We start from the raw sequence: 24,053 nt of genomic DNA on the forward strand, positions 1-24,053 counted from the left end.
GGATCTGCCACGAGCTAGACAACCCTTATACCATTGTTTCGATTTATGTTGGTCTTATCCGAACTGCTATCGAATACGCCAGTATAGTGTGGCAGCCATACTACAATGTACATACATAAAAACAGAATAGAACGAGTCCAAAAATGATTTCTGAGATACGCCCTAAGGAACCTTGGTTGGCATGACGAGATGCCGAAATATCGAGCCTTATGTATGCTGGTAGGATTGGATGCCCTGGAAAATCGTAGGAAATCAATCGACGTGTTGTTTTTTGAAGATCTAACCAGTGGAAAATATTTTTCACCGTATTTGTTGTCACAAATCTCACCTAACGAAGGACGTAGTAGTTTGCGCAGCATAAGACCGTTAAAGCTAACAAACCATATCCAGAACTACGCTCGGAATGAACCTATTTATTGAATGATGGTGCTCTACAACGTTCATGCTAATGTAATAAAGCTAGAAATGTCCAGAGAACAAATCAAAAATAGATTTAAGTTAGCGTATTCTTAACCCTTCGTTTCATAAAGTAACAAATCTGCAACAATTAATGTATGGAAAAATGGAAAAATCGTATTTTATTTTAATTTCTTTTCTTAATGTACACATCATTTCCAACTGTTTAAAATAATTTTTGAGGAAAAATAAAAAATCATGAAACGAAGGGTTAAATATTTTGTTAAGACGAGTAAAGATTAAAGGCTAAAGCCTAGGATCCAATAAATAAATAAACTCAGTGCGGTTTATGTACCGACCCTAGGGATTGATAGGGGTTCACTGTATTTCTACCGATTGGTTAACAGCTAGTCTAACACAAATCGTCTAATAATCATAGAAGTTCGAAATTGTTGATTATCTTCAGGGTTTTTTTTTGCATTTCCCAATGTAGTTAAACAACCTGGAATCTCTCACTTGGATTATGAATTCAGCTTCTATGATTCGGGATTTCATTTTTCGTATCCCGTGTGAAATCTGTAAGAGGAAGTACTGTTGTCAGTATGTCTAAATACATGCGAATGCTTTATGGTTAAATAGTTGATCCAGCAAACTTTCAACGAGTGATGAAAATCAGCCGAAAGCTTGCTGGGTCAGATTTAAAACCAAACGGGATTCTCAGGAATTCCAATATACCGGTGTTAGTGAAGTTGTGCAAAACCGTACCTGTGTTTTAGATTGCATTGACTTAGAACTCATGGACTTTCAAACTATTGTATTTATCGGAAATTTTTGGACCAGTTTCAACGACCAAAAATGGGTACAATTTAGATTGTTTTTTTCTTAAAGTGAAATTTAACAAGGAAGGGATTTCTCAAATACTAAATCGAACAAAAAACACCACACCACATTTGTAATTTTCAATCAAGAGATGTATTTCTACTCAAACAAATTATTTAAAAAAAAAAATAGGTTGACAAAGACAAAACGCGAATGTACATTTAAAAGTTATTGTTTGCTGCTGCTGTCGTGTTTGCTTCATTTTTTCTTCTCTTCAGCGGATACTTTTGATTGGTTTGTTTGTATGTTTTTTTTCTTGTTCCGTTTCTCATTCTTCTATATAGATAGTGTTTTTGTTTATTTGTTCTGCATTCATCCTTTGTGGGGGGGTCGGTTATATTGGTTTCGAACCAAGAATTTTTGCTAATTTAGGCTCTTCAGCTTTTAAAAAGTTGGTTCATTCTGAACGAAAACGAAACCAAACCTTTCACCGCTCTATTGCTGCTTAAATTCGTAGAGATACGTTCTGTAGTTTTGATTTTTCTTTATCTGTTTACTGTTTAAGTGTTTTTAACTTGTTCTGTTTCTGTTTCGTAATATGGAAAAGGGGGCATTACAGAATATACACATTGCAACTTTCGTCGACTGTCACTTTTTAAACTATCTTATAGATGAGAAACCAGGCTTGTTTACTTTGTATATAGTTTTTTCTTCTTAAGTTTCCGTCTTAGATAGTAGAGCTCGAAAGGAAAGTTTTATTGTTTCTGGTTGCTTTCAATAGGTTTTGTTTTTTTTCTCGTTTAATTTTTAATTCTTAAACATTAGCTAAAAAGTTGCATTTTTTCTCTGTTTATATCAGTGTGAGTTTATGTGTTTCTGTCTGTTTGTGTGTCATACCTAGAAATGAACAGTGATTTATTTCTGTTTCTTTGTTTCTCTCCAAAGATTTAGTTTCGTGTCTTGTCTTCTTTCTGCCACACGACATTTTTCCGTTCCGGTTTTTGTTTTGTTTTTGACTATTTACACATTCAAATGTTCTTCATGAACTTGTCCAGTGATTAATGTTTTTTCTCCTTTGTTTTTAAATGTTTTATCATTCTTTACAATTCCGTTATAGATTTCAGTTTTTCCCTTCATTAATATTTTGGAACTCATTCTTCACAGAAGATGAAGCTCATTCAGTTTCGTTTGGATTTTTTGTTGTGTTTTTTTTTTCTTTTAATTTATCTTGATTTGGTTTGTCCTGATCAGTGTCTACGTGTATGTATACGTTTTGTAATTAATTTTTGCGTGTTCTCTCTATAAGTTTTTTCTCTCTTTATTTCTTATTGTGTCCTCTGCGCGATATTATTTGTCTCGATTACCTTGTAACATTGTAGTTTTTTCTGTTTGTTATTTCATCTTTTGTTGTTTGATTTGATTTGCACATCGAAAGAAAAAAGCTCAAGCTGCTTACAATGAAGAATACGGTGTGTTTGTGTATGTGTGTTTCTGCCTTCTGTCCACTAATAATGCATTTGACTAACTAGGAGATCAAAATGAATTATTTTTAAAAAAACAATACAAAACTTTTTTCTTCTCAAAACAAGAAAAACATATAAAAATTACTCTCTCTTTTTTCTCGTTTTGTTTTCTTCCATGTCAATATTTTAATATCTGCATTTTCCTCTTTTCTTCTCTTTATACCTTAGTTTTGCTATCTTCTCTTATTACGTTTTTTTTTCTTTAACTATTAAATTGTGGGACGAATCAACAAACAAATCTCAATTGTCTACTCACTAAATATCGATTACGTTTTAAAATAAATAAACTGAATAAAAAAAATAAGAAATCAAGCTTCTGTTTCCTGCGTTTCTCTTTTTTCTCTCTCTCTATCTTCTGATATTACACACTATTTTATCCCACTCGACGTTGCTCTTCCCTTTCTAGTGTTTCTCTCGGCAACGTGAATGGCTTCAAACTTATAAATTTTAATTTGCTCAGCTTGGTTTTTTCCTCTCTTGAATCGGCTTGCCTTATCTCATCTTTATTAGCTGATGTTTCATTTTGTACAAAGTTTGTTTTTCCTCTTTCCCCTTTTCTTCTTTTTCTCTTTAATTTAAGATTTCAAATTTCTTTTTTACACATTTTTGAGACTCTTTGTCGGTAAATTTTCGTACGCACCGAAAATCGAAAACTAACGAGAAAAATATTACAAATTGCTTGTTGAATTTTGGGTTTCTTCAACAGGATCAAATTTTTTTAAATCTGTTTTTTGTTTTTTTTTTTGTATTTCGCTTAACTAAACGTATCGATACAAAAATGTTTTATAAACAAAATGGCGTTTTTCTCATCTACATTTGATTTCTCTCTATTACCTTTTTCTTTGAATTTTCTCTCTCTTCTTAGTCTTTGTTTTTTTCTTTTGTGTTGTTCCGATTGCTATTGTTATTTTTCTACAAATCGGCAAAAAGTACGTTCTATGTGTTTTTCTTCTTCATCTGGCAAAAGTATATAATAAAAAAAAAACATAAAAGAAAATTAAAGCATTTCTGTAATTGCCTATCGAGGTGCGGCGATTTGTTTGTTTTTTTTTTTTTTTTGGTTTGTGACTTCTGCGTGACTTTTGAGAAGTGTTGCCAGATTTCCAAAGTTCTAATTCCAAGTTCAGATTCAGTTCAGAAAAAGATTGAAAATTTTGAACTCAGATTAAAAATTCAGTTTCAAAGTTCAGTTTAAGAATTCCGAATTAAAATTTAGAATTAGATTCTGAATTAAGATTCAGAATCCAAACTCAGAGTTCAGATTTTCAGAATTCAGATTCTCAGAATTTATTTTCTTAAATTTCAATTCTCTAAATTTTCAATTAAGAATTCAATTTATCAAAATTTAGATGCTCAGAATTTTAAAATTTTTATCCAAGAATCCAATATTGCACATCTGTGGTTCAACTTTTCTCCAACTACAATGTTGCCAGTTACTTTTTCCAAAATAAAAAAAAACAAACAATTCATCCACATCTCGACATTTTTCGGGGGAGTTTTGGGACGTTTTAAAATCTTAAAACTAACAAGAAGGATTTGTTTCCTGAAACAAAGAGAATGTTAGTGAGAGAAAGTCTCTTACTCGATTTGTATTTTTTTCTCTCTCGTTTTCATTTCTTTTAAAACAAAAAAAAACCGATCGCATTCCGCTAAGACTTAATGACTTACTCAAAAAGTGGGGGGGTAATAATTACAAGTGTTTTTTTTTTCGTTTCAAAACCTAGTTTAAAACGAAGAGACAGCTCACGTGTAGTCCTTAAAACGAAATCTAATAAAAAAAAACGTTGCTAAAGATAAAAATAAACTAGCTTTTCATGGACGAAACTTAGAAGGTTGCGGATAATTCGTTTTCCTTTTTGTTTTTTTTCTCTCTCTCTCTCAGTTTCTAGATTAGAATATCTCAAATTGCTCTCACTTTGTTTGTTTGTGTGTACGTTTTTTTTATTTAAAAAAAAAGGTTGGTGGCCGCGCGTTTTCAAAATTGACTCGATTAAAACAAAACAAAACCTTAAAAAACAAAACGAACGTCCGAGTGTTTTTTTTTCAATGTGGTTTGACGCCATTTTTGTTATTGTTTTCATTTGCAAACTGTCAGCTGTTAGGAGTTTTATTTTTACAAAAAGAAAATGGTGGAGTTTCTGATGGCGATTGAGATCAATGTTGATTGTTTTGTTTGTTGTTGCTTTGTTTTTCCTGTCAGCTCCGAGTTCAAACTACCTACTTTATCGAGGTTCCTACCTTTCAAATATTTTAAAGTTTTGATCTAAGGAAGAAAAAAAACAGCAGAAGAGAGGCCGGCCTTTTTCATTAGTTTCCATTTCTGTTGATGTTTTTCGTTTAAGACAAAAGAATGTATTTAAATTTACACGTTTTTACACAAGGGTTTCCACTCAAATTTACCATGAGTCACACACAATTCTGTGTGTTTTTACATTTTGTTTTGTTTACTTTTGTTTTTTTTTTGTTCATAATATAGGCACTGTTATTCCATCTTCTTACAATTTAGGTTCGCAAATTTTTGCTTGTTTTTTCTCCACTTAGTTTTTCATTCGTTACTTGTCTAAACTAACGGTTCAAAGGTTTACTTTTTGTTTGTTTGTTTTTGTTTTTTCATCTTTTGTTTGTTTACGGTATGGCCTCTTCAGAACGTCGCTCGAGGACGCTGAGTCAAGTGTTCCCAACCGAAGGTTGGTATAAATTTAAATAAAAATATCACCATCACACACATAAAAACAATAGAGGGGGTCGATAAAGAAGAAAGTGTTGTGTACGTAAAGCGACAGTGTTGCCGGTTTTTTTGTTGATAGTATCTTCCCCGCAGCTGTTTTGTTTTGTTTTTTTTCATCGCACAATTTATTCACGCGGCACATTGCCAGTGCCAAGTACAGACACAACAGTGCTGTCAGCCGCCGAAGTGAAATCATCCGTTGTTGTGCCGATAAATTCCTGCTTTACCGACTTCTTGCGAGCGGCAGCAGCTGCAGCTGCGACCGCTGCTGCCGCCATTAGGCTGCTGTAGTGCTGTTGCTGTTCGTTGGGATCCACCAGTACGGTCGAGCTCTGCTCGGATTGGGCCACGGCGGCGTGAAGTTGTGGTGCCACCGGGGCGGTTGTTGTTGTGGAGTTCCCAACCGTGGTTGTAGCTGCAGCGACAGCTGCCGCAGCAACTAGCTGGGCCATGTGCTGCTGTTGCTGTTGATGGAGCGCTTCTAGCCCTCCGGAAAGCCCCCCGAGAACAGCCGACTCACTTATGAGGTCGTCGTCAGTCGACGTCGTCGATAACCCGACAGCAGTGCTGCCGCTGCCTGCATTGCCGACTGAACCGGTTCCCGTAACCGGTTCGTTCGCCCTCGCGACGCTGTTCCGATTATTGCTAACGCTATTGTTATTGTTACTATCATTACCGCTATCGAAGTTACTAAGACTACTTAACATTAGGCTACTACTGTTAGCGCCGCTGTCAACATTTTGAAGTGAGTGTTGACTTTGCTGTTGCAATTGGGCGGCGGCAATCATGTGGGTGGATTGGTGGGTGCTGATCTCATGCTATTCCTTCACCAGGCGGTAGATGTGGTGCTGGGCGCCATGTTCAGACGTTGACACTTCGAACACGAACGCCACGCACAGTAACGTTTCGTCCGTTTCCTTGTTGGAGATGACCTGTAGAACATAAAAATGTCAATAAACCCTCAGTCAAACCCTCCTTACCGATAAAGTAGAACACCCACCTGCAGGATGGTGAAGTTCTCCAGCACGCTGTTCATCATGTACTTCTCGGGCAGGTGCTTCAGCTTGTTGATGAAGTTGATCATGTAGTCGCACATGGGCGATCGGTTAATCCGATACACGTACCGACCATTCTCGAAGCGGGAGTATTCGGTTTCAACTTTCTCCACGACCTGCTTCCCGAAGGAGCACACCTTGGTCGAGCAGGTGATCACCATGTTGTCGTTACTTTCGTAGCTGAAGGAAGGAAGATTCATTAGATTAGTCCTAACGCTTTAAAAAGTTGTTCCTAGGTTTAGGGATACTTACTGACTACTGACGCCATAGAATGCTCCAGCGTCATTGGCGATGTTGGTGTTGAGGTCGGCCCAGAATTTAACCAGGAAGAAGGCGTTACTGGGACCTTTCTCGTAGAGCTCTTTGAGGCCACCCGCCTTCTGGGGGAATTTGTCGTAGATTTCTTTCACCTCAACGGATTCCAGCAGCGGGTGGGCCGGTTGGTCGCCTATGTGCACGAACAAGTGTTTGTGGTACTGCGGAAGATAGAGAGGAAAAAACGGATCATCGTTAGAATTGTATTTTAAAATTTTGTGCGAAAAACATTTGTTTGTATATCCACATTTTTATTAGTTTCGCAAAGAAGTTGTTATTTAATTATGGTCATTTACCATTTCCATCTTATTTTGAGCGGATCTCTGTGTACTGAAGTGGAAATATTCGGTTAAATGGAAATTTCACCCATAAGAACTACGGAATAACTTATCGTTACTTAGACAGTCATCATGAGTTATCAACGGATATTTTTTTAATGTGAAGTTAGGAAATGGAATTATCTTAGGATAAAAAAAAGAAAACATCTTTCTCTTTCTCAGCCATCTGTAAGTTGAGTTTGGAAGTCATATTTTTAGAACAAAGTGAGATTCGATCCTGATTTAAGGAAGGAGAAAAATAAGCCGTAGATGCGTAAAATCACGGAAAAATGTCCTGACTTAAATCAATGGCTGTTGGTTTTTGAGAGCTTAGTCGCCTTGTTTCATTTTCAAACCCAAAAGAAATCGAGACGGTACGTGACGACCATCAGAAACTGGTTAACACGTTCGTCGCCAAGCCCATTTTGGTATTTTTACTTGCCGGATCCAAAAAGAAATTCTCGGGGTGTGAAAGTAAACAAAGAGAACCCCAAGTTTCCTGATGGCGAAACTGAGCTGCTAATTGGAGTTAGAGGGTCATTTCCAGCTGAATTGATAAAAATTTCGGAACTTACTAGCCGTAACCGCATTCGGAATCAATTTAACCGCATACCGTTCGGAGCAATACATACTTCTGCTATGTTCCAGAGCACAATGGACCTAAAATATCACTCAAAATACACTTGAAGTTTCACTTAAAAGTGGAATTTCAAGTGGCTAATGAGTTATGTACATTCCACTTGCCTCTCACTTAATTTTCTAGTGACCGAAACCATTTTCATTACCTTATCACTTGAATTTTGGGTGACTGGCACTTTAAATTCTACTGAATGTCAACATACTTCAATGCTCACTTAAAATTCACTTGATCGGTCATTTAAGTCAATATCACTTGATCGATCACTTAAAATTCAAATGAATGTTTGGCTAGCGAATGTCAGCTATGTTGTGAAAGGTTGTTTTCATTATGGACACGTAGCAGAGTTGTGTTTGAACTGGCAGGTGCAGAAAAAGAGTAATTCAATAGTTTCATATCAATTATATACTTTCAGAGCCCGAGTAAAATATCCTGTGAATCGAGTAACACGTGTCGTAGTGCAACTATTTGTCCAAATGAGTGACTAAATTAGAAATCAGCAGAAGTTGTTACTTCTACAGAGAAAGTATGAAGTTTTCCTACGATGGTAAATGATTGTTGAAAGGTAAGTTGTGATGAATTGAACATACCTAACATATTTCAATTGAATTTATACCCATAGGTTCCGGACAGTGTTCCGAAAATCAATCAAAATAAACACTCAGGATATGTTTTTTTATTTGAAGCATTCTGACTGTAGAATAGGAAAGCGCCTCTCGCAACTGCTTCGCCCGACTGGTACGCAATCTTGATCAGCGCTCCACTCTTCAATGCCAACCGAGTCGCATCATTCAGAATCATTGGTTTTACAAATATCGCATATCAGAGATGAGTGAGATACAAACTGATCCATTCTGAGTATCACTCACTTAGTATCCGCCTGGTTTATTTGAAATTGAAAACACGGCGATTAAATTTCGAAATTTCATCTAAAAATCACTATTCCTGAAAGATATAAACGGCCTACACTTGAAATAATAAAAGGTAAAATTTACCGAGATAGAAAGGTGAACGCTCGTGGAAGCCGAAAAGGTAACTTCTACCTTTTCGACGTTAGACTTACACAGTGAGGTAAAGGTTACCTAAATCGAGCTGGAAAAAAAGGTACGATTCACCGAGCAATAAGGCGAATCCAAAAAATAAGGTAAACCAAAGCTACCAAAAGTCTCGTTAAAAAGGTCAAACACAGGTTAATCAGCTTAAATAAAGTGCTGAAGTTCGTTTTATTTAGCCTAAATTTTAAGTTCTTATTGAAACTTTGACGTTCCATTACAGATTTGAACGGCCTTCTGTTCAGCTCACAAGTAAAGGTTAAATCAGCAAAAACAAAAATAATCTTTTTTCTCCTCTCTTACTTCGGTCACCACCAGCTCATGTGGTGCTTCTTGGCATCCATCTTTATCCTTCCCATAACCTCAATTCATCTTGCTTCATTGCTTTGATTATAACTTTTTTCGATACATGCCGGCACGCACGCCTGTTTTGCTACACGTTTGTCTTAATTACTTACTCAAGCAATTAAACAACCTAATGAAAAAAATTAGTCCTGATACCAGATTTGAACCGCGACCCTTTGAGATGATAGCCGAACACGCTGCCACGAGGCCACGCCTAGATGTTGCCTTACCAGCAGCTAAAATTCAAAGTGGTAATAAGCTTTTTTAGAATACCTGCAAGGGCAGCCAGTGATCAGCAGCGAAGGATTTTTTTGGAACTTCAAGTCCATGGAAGGCTATTTGAGACCCAATTTGAAACTTTTGTACTGAAGGGATGTGATTGACATGTCACAAAAAGGCTATAAAAGGATCTTTTGGAACTTTCATGCTCGCATTTGAGAAAATTCGGTACCAATTCCCTTTGGAGCCTTTGTTCAGCGAAATTCGAATTTCGAAGGCACGCGTTTAAGTAGATATGGGACTTTTGGTTGCTTGGGAATGTTCAATCAACGTTTAACTGTCACTCCAATCAAAAGTGCAGGTGAACCCGAAAGCATACAGTAACGCGGGGTAATTACCACAATAGATCAACTACTGGTCGCCGTGGCCTCTCCCCTACAAGAAAAAAAAACGTGTTAAATAGTTATTTGATGTTTCTTTTAGTATTTCAGCGACTGAAGATCTGAGACCATGTAATATCTCTTATGGAAAACTTAAATCGCGATAGACGCAACTTGAGAACTTGATATCAGTGTTTAAGTGGGTGAAATTCAGCTTATTGTGTAGATCGCTTCCTGATAAATTTTTAAGTTCCAAAATTTGTAGTCAGATTTCGCTCTCAGCTGATTTTAATATTGCCATAGTAAATTCCAGATTTTTACAACTTATCGTAAATGGGAATGTTCCAGTTTACTGTTCAAAAATTCAAATTTTTGTTAAATTAGCTAAAACCTGGTTGTTACACACAATTTCCTCTTTTATGAAGCGTAATTTTTAGCTGATTTGCTTAAAATTTCGAAAATCACTAGCTGTTGCTTGACATCGCATTTGGAACCAATTTAACCGCATATCGTTCGGAACAACACACACTCCTGCTATGTTTCAGAGCATGATGGGCCGCATGGTTGCCAAAATTATAGATTTTCTAATTCAAACATTTTATTTAATAAAATTCGGCGACATCATGTTGACAAAAGTTGTGATCCTAAGCTAGTTTCGGGTGATGAGCAAAGTTCTACAAGCAAGTTTAAATTTCTCCGAACATTTGGTTTTTTTTGCAAAATAAACCTATTGAAAATAACGACGCTAAGTTTTAATAAAAAAAAACAATAAATTCCTCCAATATTCCTTCTTTTTTTGTTATTAGTATCGTTTGCCAAATACGTTATTATCACCATACGAATCGTATGTCAAAGTACGTCTCGGTGGTCGAGTGGTTAGCGTGGTAAGACGGTAATCGCTGGTTCACCGATGGCATGGGTTCGATTCCCATCTCGGTACTGGGTGTTAAATGTTAATCTTAAGTTGTCCACGTCAGTTATTCAGTCTGTAAAGCCTAAATCGGCTAAGACGGTGTATGTCTTTTTTTTTTTTTAAAAAATATACAGAATAATGGTACTGGTGGATTGTAAGAAAACAAGCTGTCACAAAGATATTACACTTTGAGCAAACTTAATGATATGTACCTTCTCGTGATATATTCTGGGCTCTAAAGTAAGGTTGTCAGAATCTTTTCGGCACGTTTCCTGGCCGGACAAATCCTAGCAAAATTTTCGACCAATAATCCGGACAAATTTGATCGAAACTCAGGAACTACTCAACAAAAAATTAAGAAATCATCATCAGTAGATTTTAATCCTATTCAGGCTTCCGAAAAACCTTCATGATCATTTTTAAAAAAAACTTCTTCAAAAAATTTCGTTTTGGAAGCATACATTAAAAAAATAAATTACAACACAATTTTTGTTTGATTTGGCAAATAAAGTGAAAACATTCGGGCAAAATCTCAGCTTTTTTCAAAGCAATCCGGGCAATCAGGTCGGACCGGACTTTCCCCAAATTTTGTATTATGTATCCGGGCAAACTCGGATAAAACCTGGTAATCTGGCAAGCTTACTTTTAGGGGTCCTCAAGAATATTATTTGTGAATTTGTGCTTATCTGCTAAGATGAGACGTCGAATTAAAAATCCTTGAGATAGGAGGTTCAACGGAAGAGTCCAGACAGAAGGTCTGCGGCTTGCGAATTGGTGAGACGGGAGGTTCAACTGAAGAATTGATACGGTAGGGGCTACAACACTTTATGAATTTTCGTTGGATCAGAAGGACCAACATGAAAAATGTTCTGAAGGTTCAATTTACGAATTATCATTGGATCGGGACGACCAACACGAAGAGTGTTCTGAAAATCATTATAATAATTTTCGTTGGATCGGGAGGACCAACATGAAGAGTGTTCTGATCGTTCACTTTAAGAATTATCGTTGGAGAGTGTTCTGAAGGTTCACTTGACGAATTATCGTTGGATCGGGAGGACCAACATGGAGAGTGTTCTGAACGTTCACTTTACGAGCTATCGTTGGATAGGGAGGACCAACACGAAGAGTGTTCTGAAAGTTCACTTTACGTATTTTTGTATTTTACTAATGGGAGTTCCAACCAAGGCTTAAGTTTTCCAGTCGCGATGGGAGTTCCAACTGAAGTTTGATTGTGATGGAAGTTCCAATCAAAGGCTACGTTTCCAGTCACGATGGGAGTTTAGACTAAAATTTCATTGCGATGAGAGTTCCAATCAAAGTTTTTCCATCCAACTACTAAAGATTAGGAAGATAAATCAAATACAATAATACACTACAATGTATACTGTTACACAACTACAGCAGATTGAGAAGTTGACGACCATCTTTTAGACGAATATTCGTGTGATGGGAGATGAGGATAAACTGATAAATTCAAGATCAGTCAATTTTCCGTTATCTCAGTAAAAATCCTGACTATGATATCAAATATTCATAAATGAGGAAGAATGACCACAATGGGTTAAATTCCTATAAAAAAATTATACTCATAAAAAATTTATAATGAAAAAAAAAGCAGAATTGCGTGAAGATTGGCAAATGACGAACTATTGCGACGGGCGGTTTAACAAAAAAAGTTGAAACGAGCTCACAACTTCTCTTTAAAAGACCACTCTTCGAACACTAAAAAGTAAAGAGTGAAAATATTTGGAAAAGGAAAGTATAGAATGGCAAGCTTTGAAACCGCAAGAATGCATTTTTTTCCATTTCCTTTTCCTACTGTGGAGGGGAGATGTGTAGCCGATAATTGCGAGCGGCATACTCTCTCGACCACTAGGCCTTTTCCGGTCGGTTTTCTCTTCATTTCCATCTCTACACGCATACACACGAGTTACGATGTTCAGCTTGAGTAGCGCGAACCTGATGTTCCAAAACAGCTATAAGCAAACTTAAAGATATGTGCCAAACTAGTCGGAATAAGATTATTTTCACAGTAATCCCTTTTGTATGCACAATTACTAGCTGAAATCAAGAGAGTTATTCTTATGTTACTGGCAGAAATTACGTAAAGTGATTTTTTCCGCTATTAAAATACCGTTTGGCATAAAATTTGCTCCTGCTATGTTCCAAAGCATCATGAACAGCATGGTTGCCAGGATAGTTTTAAAACATCGATACTCGATACAACAGTTGGATTGAATGAGCTCTGCACGTTATGAAGAGTAGTGTGCTTTAGTCACTAAACTCAATAGGTGTATGTGTAAGCCAAATGAAGTGATTCCAGCTTAGTTGAAAGTTTTTTTTTTGTAAAAATTGACCTATATAAAAAGTATGTTAAGATGGTTAAAGGGTATGCCTGGGATATCATGGATATGCCTGTATCTGAAGATCAATCTTAAAAAGAAATATTCTAAAATGATTCAAATTTTCCCAATCTTATGTATTCATAGTGTAAGCTTGATTTTTGTACCTACTTTCAATCCTTTTTGTAATTTAGAACATTTTTTCTGTTTTTTTTTTAACTTTTTCTTGTGTAATAGTTTTTGTTATTTTTGGTATTTTTTCTCATTTTGACCAACTTTGTTATTTTTACTAAATTTTTTATTTTTTTTTCAATTTTTTTTGTAATTTTTGTAATTTGCATCAATCTTCGAAATTTTGTATATTTTGGTTTGTAATTTTAACATTTTATCAATGTCATTCTATGTATTTTTTAAACTTACCGGATCCTCGACGCGTAGCTCCAGGAACGCGCTATACTCGACCAGCCGGAACTTGTGCGTCGCTATCGCCCGGCCCTCCCAGGGATGTGCTGCCTGCAGTCCGGCCACATCCGAGACGGCCGTGGCCGTTTTCATAGGGCCGTAGGCCGCCTGCGCAAACGGTTTCACGTCCTGCGACGTGCTCGGCTGCAAACCGGGCTGCCAGAATTGCTGCAAAATTTGAGAGGGGAAAGTGTTAAAAGATGGGTTTTGCGACAAGTGACAGAAATTAGCGTCAGTCGATAAAGTAGGACTCGAAACACAATAGGCGGCGGCTGAGGGTTAAAACGAAGAGCGGAAAACAGTGGGCACAACCGATGACGACGGCACGAATGGAGGGTTATTGCGATTGATTTTACCAAATTGGGTAACTAGAATCGGACGGATTCCATTAACTTAAGCTAGTTTAGTTCGGTTTGATAGATTAAATTATGATGATCGACATAGTAGAAAAAGTAAACAAAAACAATCAAGCGATAGTGACGATGAGTTGCCTCGTGTGTAAAATTGAAAGGCGCTGGTGATAATCACGATTAATTTGAGCCTATATGAATGTGTGATTGTGGCTGGCTTCATCAATAATGGCTCTCTAGCTACATAGGTGATGGGCTCATAAACAGCTGTACTGTACTAAAGAAAAAAAGATCATACGAAAAGTGGGCTCGGTCCGTACAAGATCACATTTAATGGGCCAGCCAGGTGATTGGCACACTACTCGGAAGCTGACCCGCTCTTGATGGTGGTGATCATGATGATGATGATGATGCTGCTATTGATGATTACTTATGATGAATCAGCTGCTCTTATTAGAGAGACCCATGTTGAGTGATGATGTATGCCCTCTTCACGATTCCAGCGATCGCCACCCGAGGCGATCGTTTATAGAAATCGTCGAAACAAGTTTTGTCGAGAGCAGGTTTTTCTACTACTGTTGCTTCTTGATCATGTTGCGCTATGGTTTGTTGGCGTGAAAAAGTTTCCCATCATCAGCGAGTAGTGGGCCAATCGATTCGAATTCGAGACACTCTGTTATGGTTATTACTATTATTATTATTGTTGTTATTACTGAGCGATCAGCAGTCGATGGACTTTTTATGTTTATATGCAATTGATGAGTGTTGACAGAATGAATCTGCGCCAAATGACTGGTTCCTTTTTTAGTGAGAAATTTATGATCTTCCTAAGTTCTTTGGGGATCGTGGATTTTTTTAGAAAATTTTTCAAAAATTACTAAACCCAAACACGATCAAATCGAAAGTTCCTCCGAGCTTCGAATTTCCTTTAAAGTAAAGTGAAACCATTTTGGCCACGGTCAATCAGTTATGCTAATCAGTGATCGTATTTTGTTAATTTTTGGTTTTCACCATATCTGCTGTCAACCCGCGTCATTCGAACCTAACTCTATCAAGATGGTAGAGTAATAACAATAAAAAAAACATTTTCAGAGAGAGTTTTGTAGTTCTTCTGAAGCCATATGAACAAAAGTTTTTATTTTTATTTTAAGCACATAGAGACGGAAATCGACCGCAAACCTTTTACACGGCCGGCCGGTCGGTCCGATCTCTCAAATCATGATCTTTTCCCTCTTCGGTTGGTTTGTTTGTTGTTTGGGTTTTGATTGACTGATACAAAATGTGGATATGGAGTCACACTTTTGCGGTTTTTTCCTCCCAAATGACCCAATGGAGCCTGGAACTGGTTTAGGGTTGGAGCGAATTTGATTCCCGCCTTTATTTAAGAAATGTTTGTCGTCAACGATTATTAATGGGTCAAGTGATCTCACGGCTTGTGGTCGATCTTATGGATATGGTCCAGTGCGCCATCGTTTTAGATTAAATGAGCAAATACCGTTAGGACTGCTCAACGCACCTGACAGCTTTCAACGTGTTATTGATAAACAAACACTCTGGAAGTTAGCAGGTGCAAAGTTCAATCCAAAGGGTAATCGCTGAAATTCAAAAGGAGCCGATTTACCACATCGGATGTAGACTAATGAAGGCAATTGTTATAAAACTGGAAGTTGAAAAGATTTTTAATCGAAATTTCAGAACCAGAATAAACGGGGCTTCGTTTCTGGGGAAAAAAAAAAACATTTTGAGGTTAGCAGAGTTTCCTCCACCCTTAAGGGAGATGTTTTGTTTTCAGCTTTTTTTCCCTCAACTCTTTCCTAGGAACCAATCCGAGAGGCGCGGTTTCGGTATTAATCACTATTCAACACCAAACTCTTCCTTTCGTGATCGGGCGATTTTGGAGTTCCCCCGTTCCTTCTTTTACAAAAACCTGTTTGTCGACTGAAGAGATCATTTGAATATTGCTTCTTCTTTCAAATTTTAAACGGCTTAGCAATAATGAAATTGGGCAGATTGTTTCCTCTTTCTCTCTTTCTCGATCGTGGATCGTGGCTCAGTTTAGGCCTCTTAATAAAAGCTGTAAGCTAAATGGTAAGAGCCACGCGGAGGAATCGCGTGAGGATTGGTTTAGGATGGATTTAGCTTTTTTTTTTCTCAATTCGATGGATCTAAGAAAAAAACTGTGTGAATTGTGTTGTAACAGCAAAACCATAAACTATTGGTCTAACTATAAGTATATTGAACTCAATTTTTATTTAAAAGACTCGCTGATCAGTTTATTCGAAGTATTTTGAGGTAGTTTCTCACTAAATGAAATTCCCGATTTTATCATTTTGTTTTTCATTGTTTGAAATGGCGCTTGAATGTTTTCATATTAATCAGTTCATCGATTACTTAAAAATTGACAAACCTCTATCGAAATTTAAACTAATTTATGACTTTAAAGTTCAGAGTCCTGGGTCCGAAGTTAAGAATTCCGATTTCAGAGTTCAAAGTTCAAATTTTAAAGTTTAGAGTTCAGAATTCAGAGTTCAAAGTTTAATGTTCAGCGCTAAGAGTTAAAAATTCAGAGTTCAAAGTTCAGAGTAAAGAGTTAAGAATTTTGAGTTCTGAGTTCAGAATTCAGAGTTCAGAGTTTAGAATCCAAATTTCAGAGTTTGGAGCCTGTAGTTCTGTGTTCAGAGTTCCGAGTACAGAGTTCTTAGAGCAGATTTGAAAATTCAGAGTTCAGAGTTTGGCGTTTGAAGTTCAGAGTTCATAGTTCAGAGATTGGAGTTTGGAGTTTATAGTTTAGGCACTGACCATACTGACATGACTCTTGGACCAAAAATCCAATCGTTTTCTGGCTAATTTTGCCACCTATCGTCGGTATTGCGAACCTTGCAAAATTTGACAAAGCTGGATTGTATTCTCGAATTTTTCCTATTTTTCAAACTAAAAGTTAAATTTCCCATTAAGAGTTAAGTCAATCATTGATAACTCGAAAATTCACAAACCTAAATCAAAATAATAACTAATTTATTTGTTCAAAGTTCAGAATCTTGAGTCCAAATTTAAGAATTCCGATTTCAGAGTTCAGAGTTCTGAGTTCATAATTCATAATTCATTCAAATTTTAAAGTTTGGAGTTCAGAATTCAGAGTTCAAAGTTTAAAGTTCAGAGCTCAGATTTCAAAATTCAGAGTACAAAGTTCAGAGTTTAGAGTTCTGTGTTTGAAATTCAGAGTTCACAATTCAAGAGTTTAGAATTTGGAGTTCAGAGTATCGAGTTTTGAATCCAGAGTTTGTAGTTCTGTGTTCAGAGTTCCGAGTACAGAGATCTTAGAGCAGATTCGATCATCTAGAATTCAGAGTTTGGCGTTTGGAGTTCAAAGTTCAAAGTTCAGAGATTGACTTTACTGACATGACACTTGAAACAAAAATCTGATCATTTTCTGTCTTATTTTGCCACCATTCGTCGGCATTGAGAACCTTGCAAAATTGACAGATTGACAGAAAAATCCCTGTAGGAAAAATTTATCTGTTTAGCCCGGATGTTTTGCGAACAGCTTTGGAGGGTTAAGCCAATCATTGATAACTTGAAAAATTTACAAACCTAATTTAAAATAATAATTATTTTTTGAGTTCAAGTTCAGACTCCTGAGTCCAAATATTAAAATTCCGATTTCAGAGTTATTTCAGAAGTTATTAATTCTGTGTTCATAGTTCAAATTTTACAGTTAAGAGATCAGAATTCAGAGTTAAAAGTTAAAAGTTCAGTAGAGTTTAGAGTTCAGAATCCAAAGTTCTGTGTTTGATTGGAGTTCAGAGTTTAGATTTCAGAATAACGAGTTTTGAATCCAGAGTTTAGAGTTTGTAGTTCTGTGTTCAGAGTTCGGAGTACAGAGGCCTTAGAGAAGATTTGACAATTCAGAATTCAGAGTTTTGGGTTTGGAGTTCAAAGTTTAGAGACTGGAGTTTGGACAGTTCAGATTTTAGAGTCTAAAGTGATAAACATGAAATATTTTGAATCCCATAATTTTTTCAAAGAACTCAGGGTCACCAAGAGGTCGAAAAAAGTGAATAAGGTGCGCAAGGTTACCGAAATCTTGTAAAAAAATCATAATTTTAAAGTTTCGAGCTAATTTTCGTAACATTAGTTGCGTCACAGTTCGCAGAGATCTGAAAATTTACAGTTTTTTTTATATGGTTAACACTTACAAAATCATAAATGATAAAACATTAACTAAATCATAATATGTTCAAAAGACCATTGGCACCGTTAGGTTGCCAATAAGCTGTGAAGACTACTGAAACTCTGATCGGCAAAAATTGTCTAAGAGGCCGTAAAGTCTTCAAGGAGCTTGATAGGTTTTCAGGACGTAGTATATACGTTCATCAGAAGGCAAAACAATCGTCATACAACCATAAGGTCGTTCAGAGGTTGTGATGTCGTTTTTAAAACCGTAACGTAAGACCGCATTAAATTCGTCCTGAGGTTACAAAGGCCTCATATGTCTGAAGTCTAAGGTCTTCAGAACGCCACATTCTCGGCATGTAACCTCGTTTTGAGATCGCTACGCCTTCAGAAGACCAAAAGTTTGTTACGGGACTAGGTCACCAGGAGGCCTTACGGTCATCAGGTGGCTTTGAAGGTCTTTTGTAGATGTTTTAGAGGCTTACAGTTCGTAACGAGGCTTGATAAAGATTCGTTCGTAGTTCGCAAGAAAACCATACAAACTGTCAGAATGCCGCAAGCTCTTCATGAACTCATAAGGTAATCAGCAGATTGCAAGATATTCGGGAGTTCATTTATAAACCTTAACGTCCTCAGAAGGAGGCTGAAAAATTGTTAGAAGGCTAGAACAACAGGTAACCTTGAGGTCATCAGGAGGTTTTAAAGGTATTTTGTCAAATTTCAGAAGGTCTGGAGGTCTTCAGGAAGATAAAAGGCCATCAATATGATTGTCCGCAGGACTAAAGGTCTTACGGAGGCTTTTAAAGTCGTAAAAAATAAATTTCAGAAGGCCACAAGCTCTTCATACAACCATTAGGTCGTCAGCCAATTTAAGGTCTTCAGGATAGCGTATGTCCATTTCAATAACGTAACAATATCAGTTAGTCGAGAGGTTTTTTGGATACTAGGTGGCCAGTAGACCTCAAGGTCGTTAGAAGCCTTTGAAGAACTTCTGTTAGATTTTCAGGTCTGAAGATCGTTAGGAGACTGTAAGGTCTTAAGGAAGCCTCAAATTCGTTTAGAAACCTTAACATCTTTAGAAGGTCGAATTTTTGTTAAGTTGTATTAATTTTTAGGAAGTTTAGTCATACAATTATCAGAATGCCGCAAGCTCTTCATGAATTCATAACGTCATCAGCAGATTGCAAGATATTCGGGAGTTCATTTATAAACTTTAACGTCCTCAGAAGGAGGCTGAAAAATTGTTAGAAGGCTAGAACAACAGGTAACCTTGAGGTCATCAGGAGGTTTTAAAGGTATTTTGTCAAATTTCAGAAGGTCTGGAGGTCTTCAGGAAGATAAAAGGTCATCAATATGATTGTCCGCAGGACTTAAGGTCTTCTGGAGGCTTTTAAAGTCGTAAAAAATAAATTTCAGAAGGTCACAAGCTCTTAATACAACCCTTAGGTCGTCAGCCGATTTAAGGTCTTCAGGATAACGTATGTCCATTTCAATAACGTAACAATATCAGTTAGTCGAGAGGTTTTTTGGATACTAGGTGACCAGTAGACCTCGAGGTCGTTAGAAGCCTTTGAAGAACTTCTGTTAGATTTTCAGGTCTGAAGATCGTCAGGAGACTGTAAGGTCTTCAGGAAGCCTCAAGTTCGTTTAGAAACCTTAACATCCTCAGAAGGTCGAATTTTTGCGAAGTTGTATTAATTTTTGGGAAATCTAGTCATACAATTATCAGAAAGCCATAAAACGTTCAGAAGACCGTTAGCACCGTAAGGTAGCCAATAAGTTTACTAGGAGGCCATAAGGTTTTCATGAAGTTCGATAGGTTTAAGGAAGTAGTACGTTCATCAGAAGAGTGATACAACCAAAAGGTCGTGAGGATGTTTTGAAAACGTTACGTAAGATCGCCAGCAGGCTTCAAAATCGTCGTAACGAGGCATGATTAAGAATCCTAAAAGGCCTTTGATCGATAGGAGGTTTTCATGAGGTCGTAAGAAAGCCATCCAAAATGTCAGAATGCTGCAAGCTCTTCATAAAATCGTAAGGTCCTCGGAAGATTGCAAGATATTCGGGAAGCCGTAAGTTCATTTTTAAACCTTAACGTCTTGAAAAGGTTGAAAAATTGTTAGGAGACTAGGTCAACAGTTAACCTTGAGGTTATTAGGAGGCTTTTTAGATATTCAGTGGAAATTTCAGGAGATCTGAAGGTCTTCAGAAAGATAGAAGGTCATAAACATGTCATCAGAAGTCGAGAGATTTTCTGGAGACTAGGTGGCCAGTAGGCCTCGAGGTTATTAGAAGGCTTTAAAGGTCTTCTGTTAGAGTTCCAGGTCTGAAGATCATCAGGAGACTGTAAGGTCTTAAGGAAGCCATAAGTTTGTCTTCAGAAGGCCAAACGATTGTTACGAGACTAGGTCACCAGCAAATAGGAGGCTTAAAGGCTTCAGTAAAACTTTCAGGAGGCCGTAAGATCATTTTAAGGTTTTGAAACTTTTCTAACAGCTATTGGAAGGTCATTCAAAACCTTGGTAGTCTGTAAGGTCTTCAGGGAGCATTACGGTTGTTTGGAAACAGTAGCATCTTCAGAAGGCCGGAAGATTCCCAAAAGTTGAGACCGACATGAGATCTTGAGGTCGTACCATTCCAAATGTAAGAATGCCGCAAGCTCTTCATAAAACCATAAGGTGATCAGCAGATTGCAAGATATCCGGGAAGCCGTAAGTTTCTTTTAAACCCTAACGTCTTCAGGAAGCTGGAAATTTTTTAGGAGACTATGCCGACAGATAATCTTGAGGTCATCAGAAAGGGCTTTTAAGGTATTCAGTGAAAGTTTCAGGAGGTCTGAAAGTCTTCAGGAAGAAAAAAGGTCATCAGTATGATTGTCCGCAGGACTTAATGTCTTAAGGAGGCTAAAATGTTACTAAAAAGTCGTAAGGAGAAAAAGAACTTCAGAAGGCCGCAAGCTCTTCATACAACGATTAGGTCATCAGCCAGGTCTTCGGGAAGACGTATATTAGTTTGAATAACGTAACGATATCAGTAAGTCGAGAGGTTTTCTTGAGACTAGGTGGCCAGTACACCTCGAGGTCGTTAGAAGGCTTTAAGGGTCTTCTATTAGATTTTCAGGTCTGAAGGTCAGGAGACTGTAAAGTCTACAGGAAGCCATAGGTTCGTTTTCAGAAGGCCAAACAATTGTTACGAGACTAGGTCACCAGCAGACAGGAGGTTCTAAAAAACTTCAGTATAACTTTCAGGAGGCCGTGAGGATATTGTTAGGCTTTGAAACTTTTCAAACAGCTATCAGGACGTCATTCAAAATCTTAAAAGTCTATGAGGTCTTCAGGAAGCAGTAAGGTTGGTTGGAAACCGTAGCATCTCCCGAAGGCCAGAAGATTCGAGTCGAGATCAACATAAGATCTTGAGGTCGTAGTTGTCAGAAGACTTCAAGGGTCTTCTATTAGATTTTCAGGTCTGAAGATCGTCAGGAGACTGTAAGGTCTTCAGGAAGCCATAATTTGTCTTCAGAAGGTCAAAAGTTTGTTAGGAGATTAGCAGACAGGAGGCTCTAAAAGACTTCAGTTATACTTTCAGGAGACCGTGAGGTCATTTTTAGGTTTTAAAACTTTTCAACAGCTCAGAAGGTCATTCAAAATCTTAAAAGTCTATGAGGTCTTCAGGAAGCAGTAAGGTTGTTTGGAAACCGGAGCATTTTAAGAAGCCCGGAAGATTCCTAAGAGTTGGGACCGACATGAGATCTTCAGGTCGTACCTTTTGTAAGGTATTCATGAGGCCTGAAATTCGTCAGGAGACTGTATAGGAATTCATTGAAATTTTCAGGAGTGCGTAGGGTCGTTTGGAGTCTTTTAAGATGTTCAAAAAGTCGTCATAAGGCCATAAAAAATTATTGTTATCCAACTATATAAAATTTTCAGCAAGCTGTGAGGTCTTCACGAAGCAGCAAGTAGGATCATGGACCTTTCTAGTGTCCTCTCATCGATGCTTTCAGCCAGTAGTGCCTCAGTTTAGAGTGGAAGCTCAATCAGAGGAATCATTACTGGGATTGGCGATATTGCCACTATTCTTGGTGTCCTTTTGGACTTCTGGATTAAGGAAAATGTAAAATTCTGTCTAGACTCGATTGGAGTCGATCGATGTTTTTCAATGCAGATTCAATGACAAAGAGGGAGTGACGGAAAAACAATAACACAAAAAAATGTCTAGTGTGTTAGTAAATGCGACGATCATCACAGAGAGCGGCCACGGCAAGATTAGTTGGAGGGATTAGGAGAGCGCCCAATTTTCTATTGTTTTTTTTTTCGGCGATTTAAAGAATCAGGATGGAAAGCAACAGAGTAGCGGCAGCAGTAGCAGCAGCTTCAGCATTTTCGGCAACACTGGTATCCAGGACAGGCGGATGGTGTGGAAACGCTACAAATGTTGATCGAGACAGAACTGTACAATTGTCAAGGTGTTGAGGTGATTGGGTTGATAACAAAACAAAAGCATGAAGGACATCAACGAAACAATAGAAAAACAAAATACGGAAACCAAAAATCCTTTGTTCTCTTACGTTGGAGTGTGAGGCCGTCGAGGGCGGCGGTGGAGGTGGCGGAAGGTGGTGATGGTGAGTTTGGGGGTGGGGGTGGCCATGGTGGGGGTGATGGTGGAGCTGATGGTGATGTAGCGAGGGAGGTGGCGGAGGAGGATGGTGGGGGTGATGATGGGGATGGTGGGGATGATGGTGGTGGGCATACGGAAGGCAGGAAGGATTCGCTAGGCTCAACCCTTTCGCTGCTGCTACCGTGACGATCTGTGCGCTAGTCATGCCGTCCATGGGCGTCGGGAACATCTTCTCCTTGGGACCGAGCACTGTGTGATCCTAATATGGTTTTTTCCGATTTTTTTTTTTGGGAGTAAGTAACTCAAGATCAGTAACGGGTCAGAAACCTTCTAAGGGAATTGATTTTAAGATTTTTTTTTCAAAGTTTAGACTTACCACTTTCATTTTGGCCTGGAATTCTCGGAGTTTCCGTCTCGCTAGAACCTGTATGTGGGAGCTGACCTGTTTCCTCGTTCGCGTTTTGCCTGTTCTGAGTTTGATGTAGCGGGCTATCAGTTCATTGCGTCCTACGAAAGAAATTAAAAAATGTGTTAAATTAGTCACTCGAATTGGAGCTTTTTTCACACTTTTTTGTCGACGAAGTCGACATTTGTAAACATCACATTTAGGAGATAGAGAGAGCAAAGTTTGATTGCCTCATAAAGGTTATTTTTCTTTCGCATATAACGTTGTAGATCCTTATGGGAAAGCGGAAATTCGTCGGGACAGCCAGCGCCAACCAGGAGGGTGCCGCTAAAGTCCGGAAGGCAGACAAACGCATTTCTCACTAATTAATTTCTTCCAATCCCTCACGGCTATCATCCTTCAGCTGATGAATATGATGATGGCGTGACGACAAAGGGCCCGGCAAGGAATTCTTTCCTTCTTTTCGTCGAGCGACTGACACCTCCATTCCTGCTGCTGATTCCTTAAAAAGTCAAACCGTCCGCATCCAAGGAGAGGGTGTCTCAAAAAGCGGAAGAAAGTCAGCGAGCGAGCGAGCGAGAGATGGAAAGCCGGGAGATGCCATTTATTGTTGTTTTTGTCATTAACGTCTTCCGGTGTGGCCTTTCGCTTTACACACGCTTTCTTTCTTCCTGGAAATTTTACGAGCAAGAAAACCGGAGGAAAATGGGACAATATTGTGGATTCACAGGACAAAAAAGTTATGTTCATTTTTAAGGTTATGGAGCTCGATTCGATGCTGACGAGGAACTTGATCTGAGCAAACTGTACTGTATTCTTAATTTTTTTCAGATTTTTGAGAGAAAATTACACAATTGGGACTTCAGTCTCCATCTATTTTGAACCTCAAAACCTACGTTTCGAAATTTTGAGAGGCATTCTTCAAGGAATAGCATTTTAACTTTTCCAAAACAAAAAACTAAAAAAAATGTCCAAAAGTCCACTGTGTCCTTTCCAAGAGATTT

The 24,053-nt window shown here is 37.8% G+C and overlaps 2 protein-coding genes across 2 annotated transcripts; both read right to left on the reverse strand.

The window, feature by feature from the left end:
• Window positions 1-5,591: 5,591 nt before the first annotated feature.
• On the reverse strand, window positions 5,592-6,254 carry LOC129758044 (poly(A) RNA polymerase gld-2 homolog B-like). Its single transcript, XM_055755474.1, has one exon. It carries the CDS (start codon window positions 6,252-6,254, stop codon window positions 5,592-5,594), a length of 663 nt encoding a protein of 220 aa, XP_055611449.1.
• A 4-nt stretch (window positions 6,255-6,258) lies between these two features.
• On the reverse strand, window positions 6,259-23,536 carry LOC129758052 (protein scalloped-like). Its single transcript, XM_055755484.1, has 7 exons — window positions 23,437-23,536; window positions 23,020-23,150; window positions 22,594-22,902; window positions 13,465-13,674; window positions 6,774-6,997; window positions 6,467-6,701; window positions 6,259-6,398 (listed from the first exon to the last, which is right to left on the reverse strand). Exons 1-7 carry the CDS (start codon window positions 23,534-23,536, stop codon window positions 6,285-6,287), a joined length of 1,323 nt encoding a protein of 440 aa, XP_055611459.1. The 3' UTR covers window positions 6,259-6,284.
• Window positions 23,537-24,053: the final 517 nt, after the last annotated feature.

This window comes from Uranotaenia lowii, chromosome 1, assembly GCF_029784155.1.
Source record: "Uranotaenia lowii strain MFRU-FL chromosome 1, ASM2978415v1, whole genome shotgun sequence".
NCBI classification, from domain to species: Eukaryota; Metazoa; Arthropoda; class Insecta; order Diptera; family Culicidae; genus Uranotaenia; species Uranotaenia lowii.